Here is a 7,470-nt window from a genome sequence, read left to right on the forward strand (position 1 = left end):
TTCAACACGCCATTGATGACGATGAACATCTTGCCAAGGTCATCCCCACACCCCCACTACTTGCCTTCAAACAACCGCGCAACCTCAAACGAACCATTGTTTGCAGCAAACTACCCAGTCTTCAGAACAGTGACCACGACACCACACAACCCTGTCATGGTAATCTCTGCAAGACGTGCCAGATCATCGACATGGATCCCCCTATTATACGTGAGAACACCACCCACCAGGTACGCGGTACATACTCGTGCGACTCGGCCAACGTTGTCTACCTCATACGCTGCAGGAAAGGATGTCCCGAAGCGTGGTACATTGGCGAGACCATGCAGACGCTGCGACAACGAATGAACGGACATCGCGCAACAATCACCAGGCAGGAATGTTCCCTTCCAGTCGGGGAACACTTCAGCAGTCAAGGGCATTCAGCCTCTGATCTCCGGGTAAGCGTTCTCCAAGGCGGCCTTCAGGACCCGCGACAACGCAGAATCGCCGAGCAGAAACTTATAGCTAAGTTCCGCACACATGAGTGCGGCCTCAACCGGGACCTGAGATTCATGTCACATTACATTCATCCCCCACCATCTGGCCTGCGAAATCCTACCAACTGTCCTGGCTTGAGACAATTCACACCTCTTTAACCTGGGGTTACCCCATCTCTGGATCTGTAAAGATTTAATCCCCTGCTAATGCTCGCATTCCTCGCATTGTTTGGCATCTTTGAATTTGTCTATATATGTGTTTCTGGAACAGACCTCTTCATTCACCTGAGGAAGGAGCAGCGCTCCGAAAGCTAGTGACATCGAAACAAACCTGTTGGACTTTAACCTGGTGTTGTAAGACTTCGTACTATAAATATGAGAAATGCCAATAAAAATATTTTTTTTTTTTTAATTTCTGGTGTTGAACACCTAACGTTCATAAATACCATTTGAGTGCTCAAAGTTGCTCCTTAAGGCAACAACATTTCACAAGATTGGCTTTTCTGCTCCTTGGTGATACAGTAATACAGCTTGCAGTGTTCTTTACCAAGCACTGATAACAGAGTTGCTAACCTTAATTGTTCAGGCTTCTTGTTTAGCTCTGCGGCAATTTCAGTTTTGCCATTGAGACTTTCCAATTCATTTTCAAATCTGTCTTCATCTTCATAGGAGCAGATGTTGGAATATTCAATGCCCTAGTGATTCACGCAGTGACCAGTGTCCTGTACAAAGTTGCAGAATGAAATTTTAATTATCCTCTGCCATTTCTTACACCTTCTGGCTCCCTTGCAGCTATCAAAGTCAACTCAATTTCCGTTGCACACTCTGACACCATGTTCAAATGGTGGATTAACTGGCTTTGGCTCTTGAGCCTTCATGCAGCAAAGATGTCCGAGATTACATGATCATGGCCGGTCTCTGGCCACAAAAGGCACTTCTCCAAACAATCACAATAGTGAGAGTACAGAGGAGATTTACAAGTGTCCAGTAGAAATAGGATAGGCTGGGGTTTTCTTTGAACAATGAATGCTGAGGGGAGTTTTAATTGGGCTGGATAAAATTACGAGGAGCCTAGTGGATTTTGTCCTTCTATTTCCCTTAGCAAAGAGGTAATAAACAGGATGCATAGATTTAAGAAGTATTTGGATTTACAGTTGAAAGACCATAACATAAAAGGCTGCAAATCATGAGCTGGAAAATGACATGAGGCTGGATATGTCTCAGCTGTGATGGACAGAATGGGCGTACATTTTCTACATTCCACTCTGTTGAATCCTCTTCGGCAAACTGCTGTTAAAAAAGCATTGATGTAAACCCCTCTATCAAATCCTATCACAATATATTCCTCAGCTAACTCATGAATTTCTAATCCGTGAACTTTGACGTTTATTTTACTCTATTAATCTTAAACCTGTTACTTGATACGTGGTAACCACAATTGACTTTTACAGGACAGAACATCTGGCAACGTGCTGTCTAATTATGAAGCATACAAACCATCCACAGGAGCAATGGGAGACAGAATGTCAGCAATGAAAGCAGCGTTTCAGGTAAAGATTCTTTGACAGATCTATGCTGTTGGGTTTTTAAATTGTAGCTACCCCTAACATATTTCAAGGAGATTCTTTTGTTGTTCCTGGGGTTATAAAAGTGATCCTTGTTATATTTTGCACCCGAGGAACCCTCCCTATTGCTTCACCTTCCAATGCAGTGCTCAGAGTATTTTTATATTCCATTCTTTGTTATCAATTCAAAACAGCAATTATTTAAAATACAAGTGGACACCCACCCAGAGATACCTAGCTGTACTACATTGATGCGTCTTTGGAATCCTTGACAGTTAATAAGTTAAAGATAACTAGCAGCCTACTCATGGGACAAATAGTCCAGCAAATGCAAAATTGTGCCGAATGTTAGCTCAAGTAATAATGGTGGGGGGACTGTCACTAAGGTAGGCAAAAGCACCAAACTGCAACAATATAGTGTCAAATGTTTAAAGCAGATGAATTATCACTGTAACTGGTCGTTATGAATAGTGATACTGAGCAAAAATTTATGAGGCCATAAACAGCTCTCTGGAGGCCACAAGAACTTAATTTCTGCAATGTTCACTATCAGACCAATCAAATGTTTTTTTAGAAAGACTGCTGACGCTAACATTACATTAAAACATTTAAAAATGTTACATTAACCAGGATTTATGTGACCTTTGTGATTCCCACAATTTTGATGACTATATTTATTTGTTTTAAATTCTGTCACTCCAAGCAACGTATTAGGTGGCCGACTTTTGGTTTTGAGAATCTGCATTACTGATGTATTTGTAATCTATAAAGAAAACTCAGCACTGTGGATCAAATGTATCCTGCAATTAATTAAATCGCATTAATCTGTCCTTTTGATTAATGTTCTCCTTCCCAACCTGGACGGGTGCCCCTCCGTGAGAGAAAAATATGAATTCCACCACTCATCAATACAAAAGGTCCCAGATTTAGTTCCTGGTTCTTGCTGCATTAACTGGTCTCAGCAGTTGAGTTTAGTGTCAGTGGATGGGGAAATTCCTCTGGGTTCCCATGCAGGCATGTTTGCTTAGACGAGAAATTGCCTGTAATCTGGTATCCCACTCTCTAACCCAACTTTAACAGTTAACAGAGATCATACACTGAGAACATCCTCCATCTGAGCCCTCAACCAATCGGCAATTATTCTCGCTTGAGGGTTATTCGGCTCATCTTCTGCAGAGGGCATCCTTTGATGTTGGAGCTATTCTGGGTGTGTCACAAATTGCTGGCAGAAGCCATGGGGATTTGCACCTCCTTAAGTTAGACTCAATGAGCTCAATTGTAGGAGCACCATTACTGTCCTGGCCCAGATAGTCAACACAACATTGTCTGGTGATTGAGTTCTTCGTGTCTGTCAGGCTTGGTGCTGCTAACGAGCATGTAAGGGACATAAATCAATTCTAACTGATGTTGCGTCTCTCAATCTCGCCAAATTATCATACATTGAGTCTGGATCTGCTAGTTATTGTAACTAGATACGTGATGAGAAATGGCCCAGTGCTCGTGTCACTCCAGTCTGGATGCAACATGTTGTAGCTCCATCACACAGGCAGCAGTTTAGTTTCACCCTAAATTCACAGCAAAGGCATGATCAACCCTTTCTTTATGAACACTCAGGAACTGACTGTGTCAAAGTTGTAGATTCCTTTAGACAAGAGATCCCCATAGAGTCTAAACCATATATATAGTTGTTTGGCAGTACAGAACTTGAATATTGCTGAATAAAGATTTTTATTGTCGAAGCTTTTATCTTATACCCATCAGGACATTCGTAAGACTATAATGCAAAGTAGATCAACAAATTTATATTGTATGAGACGAGAGTGCTGATTGATTGGCAAGTGGACTCTAATTGGTCGAGGCATTGCCATGGGGAATGCACCAGTTGCACCCGGCCTTGAACTGCCAAGCATTGTTTGAAATTTAAATAGACATCTTGACGTTGGTCAAGGCATTGCCCTGAGAAATGAATGAGTGAATGGCTGTCACTTATTTTGTTTAACTGAAACAGGCGCAATGTGTGTTCATGTTCTTTCTGTCTGTAAAGAGCAGGGCCCCTGTATTAATATATGTAGCTTCCAGTACATGCAAATGCACCATACTGCGAGCCCGAATGACCATGTTAAATCTGTTGTCAGTGTAATTTTATGCACACAGGATTATTTAGCAAATGTTGTCTAATCACTGAATCACATCCAATGTTGGACACTATGTTTGAGTTTGCAAGCATGGGCTGGTTGGGTACAGTCTATACCTTTCCTATTGTGAACAGCGGCTGCAACATGCTGTTTCATATGATCCACCAGTCGTGGGAACAAGCAGCCTACCTACCTAGCGTCACACTGGCACTGAAATTCATGTACCACGTTACTCATTGGGCAATAGGCATCCTATTAGTGGTGAATACCACTTGTATTTATACTGCATAGTAACAGAGCAAAACAACTAGCTTACTAGCTTTACAAAAATAGTTCCAGGGATGAGGAACATCTTGTTAGAATAGAATGGAGAGGTTGGGGCTGTTCCCCTTGGAGAGCAGAAGGATGAGAGGAGATTTGATAGAGATATTCAAAACCATGAGGGGCTGGACAGAGTAGAGAGGGAGAAATAGTTCCCACTCACTCATAAAAGGATTAAGAACAAGTGGTTTGCAAAAGAAGCAAATGTGATGTGAGAAAAAGCTCGTTCACACAGCGAGTTGCTCGGGTCTGGAATGCAGTGCTTGAGAGTGCGATGGAGGCAGGTTGAATCAAAACATTCAAGAGGGCATTAGATGATTACTTGAATAGAAACAAGGGGAAAAGGCAGGGGAGTGGCACTAAGTCATGATGTTCGTCTGGAGAGCTAATGCCGTAACAATTCTGTGATTTTTGTGCTTCCCTGTTGTTTGCATGTTTTGAGGTACCTTGCCTTTCCAGGGTAATGTGAGGTGGACTGGGCATTTTTCAAAACTGAGTGTGACAGCCTTAGGCCTGTTCATTGGTTTGTGTGACATACAGCCCAAAATAATATGACCAGCGTAGCCATTAATCCTACAGGATGTCTTTGAAGTGCCCTATTTCAGCATCAAGCTTGCATGGTGAGCAAAATGGCTCTGACCCTATTTATCGTGTTCCCGATTATTTTATGCAGCTGCTGATTTAAATATCTTATACGTATAATTCACATATCAGAAATATGTACGGTTAGGTGTCATTCCAGCAAAGATGCATGGAACTCAACAAAAATGTTCGCAATGGGCAAGGTTCACACCGCACCCAACCAACCATGCTTGAAAAACACAAACGCAGTGTCCAACATTAGATGTGATTTTGCAATTGGATGAAAAGCTTCGACAGAATTTTTTTTTCAGCAATAAACCAGATATATTCTACAATAATGAAAAGTGTCTAAGACCAACAGCACCACATGCAATATCGCACTGTCCTTCAGCATACTGCAAAAGGAGATCAGTGAAAGCCTCAAATCCTTGAGCCACAACAGACCATTCTAACCTACCGTATTTGTTGATCACATGATATTTTGTATTAAGCAATATTACGTAGTAGAACATCACAGCTCAATCTATTGATGCAATGTTTCTGATACAGGTTGAATATCTGCAAGACTAATGCTTGCGTTTGGGGATGTATGTCACTGCACACTAACATTGTATTTTTTTTATTCCACCAGTCACAGTACAAATCACACTTTATTGCAGCCACTGGTAGTGCTCCTAAGATCACAGGCTCTGCCGCTGGTACTAGCAACTGGACAAGTGCTGGGAGTCTCAGCATTATCCCCACCTGTCCTCTGGGAAATCCAATCACCAACCAACCCCCAGCTCCCAGCGCTAACAGCGGAGATGGTGTACTGAAAAAAGACAACAGCAGTCGTCCTGGTGAGATCAAGGTGAACCGTGTCGTTGATGGCGGCCCTAGCCGTTTTGAAAGCACCAGTCGGCACAGTGACAACTTTAGTCGTCATGGCGATAGTGGCAGCCGTCACAGTGACAGCAGCAGTCGTCATGGTGATTCTAGCAGTCGCCATTCTGTCAGCAAATACAATGATCGCGGAGGAGAGAGCAGACACAGCGACCGAGGCAGTGAGAGGCACAGTGACCGGGGCGGTGACCGGAACAGCGAAAGACATGTTGACCGCAGTGACAGCAGGCATGGCGACCGGCGCAGTGACAGCCGACACAGCGATAGGCACAGTGAGAGTCGAAGTAGTGATGGCCGGCATGGCGAGGCCAGAAGTGCTAGCCAAAACCGGAGTGGTGGGGAAAGTGCGAGGGAGAGCGGGAGTGTGAGAGAGAGCGGGAGTATGAGGGAGAGCGGGAGTGTGAACGAGACCGGGAGCAGCGGAGAGAACAGGAGCACCAGCGAAAGCAGGAATGGAGACAGCAGAAGTAGTAATCGGACCAGTCCCGCTGAGAATGACGGCTTTGCAGTGCCAGAACCACCTCCCAGAAAGAAGAGGAGCAGATGGGATAATTAAATCCCGACATTTGTGTTCCACACATTCTCTTGCAGACAAGAGATGCTTACACTTTGAATCTCTGTTAGAAACTAAATTGCATAGTTTTATCTGCATAACCATCGATACAAAAAGGGACACTACAAAATGGATTTTTATTTAGAGTAGTGAACTATGTATCTTGTATGTTAGTGTTGGTCTTTGAAATAGAAAGCGGTCATTGAGAGTTTTTTCAAATTGTCAGATACTTTCAATATACATCTGTTTCACATGTTTTGCCTTTGCTCTGCTCTCTTTGTGAAACAGTAAAGTCATCTCAAATGTTTCTAAAATTGTCCTGAATCCTATCTACTTTTATTTTTCGCTGATTTACAGATTTACATTGTGAAATGCGGCTATGTTTGGGTTGAAATTGCCTTTCTGGCAGGAGAAGGCTACCATGGGGGAACTTTCTTATTATCTTTACCCCAGGCTAAGGCCAGCAGATTCTGCTGTCAGTTTTGTCGAAGTCTACTCACTAAGTCACTTGTGATTACTTTTGAGAACTTGGCTCTTTTATGAAAAAATAAAGAAAGGACAATTCAATTAAATGAAATGTTTACAGAAGCTCTGATTGAACTGATTCACATGTTAAGAATGTACAAGAGCAGCCGTGCGCCACAGCTTTTCTATTTTGTGCTGCTTTGTGAATGGAGAGGAGAGGTGTAAACCAAACAAATGTAGTGTGAAGAAACTTCTGAGGTATTGGGTAGCAAGCATTAGAGCATTGTCATTACCCCTACAGAACTCTAGCTTTTCATACAATGTGTGGTAGCTGGGGATATCTGACAGGGGAGGAAGTAACTTGTGGATCTTACATTGAGGAGCACAGGCAGTTCAGCCACTTGGTGCCAATTTTTGTGAAATATATGTACCATTGCTGAGGTATGCCTCCAGCAGCTCCTGGGTTCCCAGCAGAAGTGCCCATGAGT

The 7,470-nt window shown here is 42.9% G+C and overlaps 1 protein-coding gene across 3 annotated transcripts in view; it reads left to right on the forward strand.

The window, feature by feature from the left end:
* Positions 1–7,094, forward strand: part of LOC140398332 (ATP-dependent RNA helicase DDX42-like) — a 213,141-nt gene extending 206,047 nt beyond the window's left edge. For all 3 annotated transcript variants that reach the window (XM_072486909.1, XM_072486910.1, XM_072486911.1), the window contains 2 exons: positions 1,931–2,029; positions 5,714–7,094. In XM_072486909.1, coding sequence (XP_072343010.1) covers positions 1,931–2,029; positions 5,714–6,520 — 906 coding nt within the window. In that variant the 3' untranslated portion in view covers positions 6,521–7,094. The remainder of the gene's footprint in view (positions 1–1,930; positions 2,030–5,713) is intronic.
* The last annotated feature ends 376 nt before the right edge of the window (positions 7,095–7,470 follow it).

The sequence above is a fragment of the Scyliorhinus torazame genome, chromosome 21 (assembly GCF_047496885.1).
Source record: "Scyliorhinus torazame isolate Kashiwa2021f chromosome 21, sScyTor2.1, whole genome shotgun sequence".
NCBI lineage: Eukaryota > Metazoa > Chordata > Chondrichthyes > Carcharhiniformes > Scyliorhinidae > Scyliorhinus > Scyliorhinus torazame.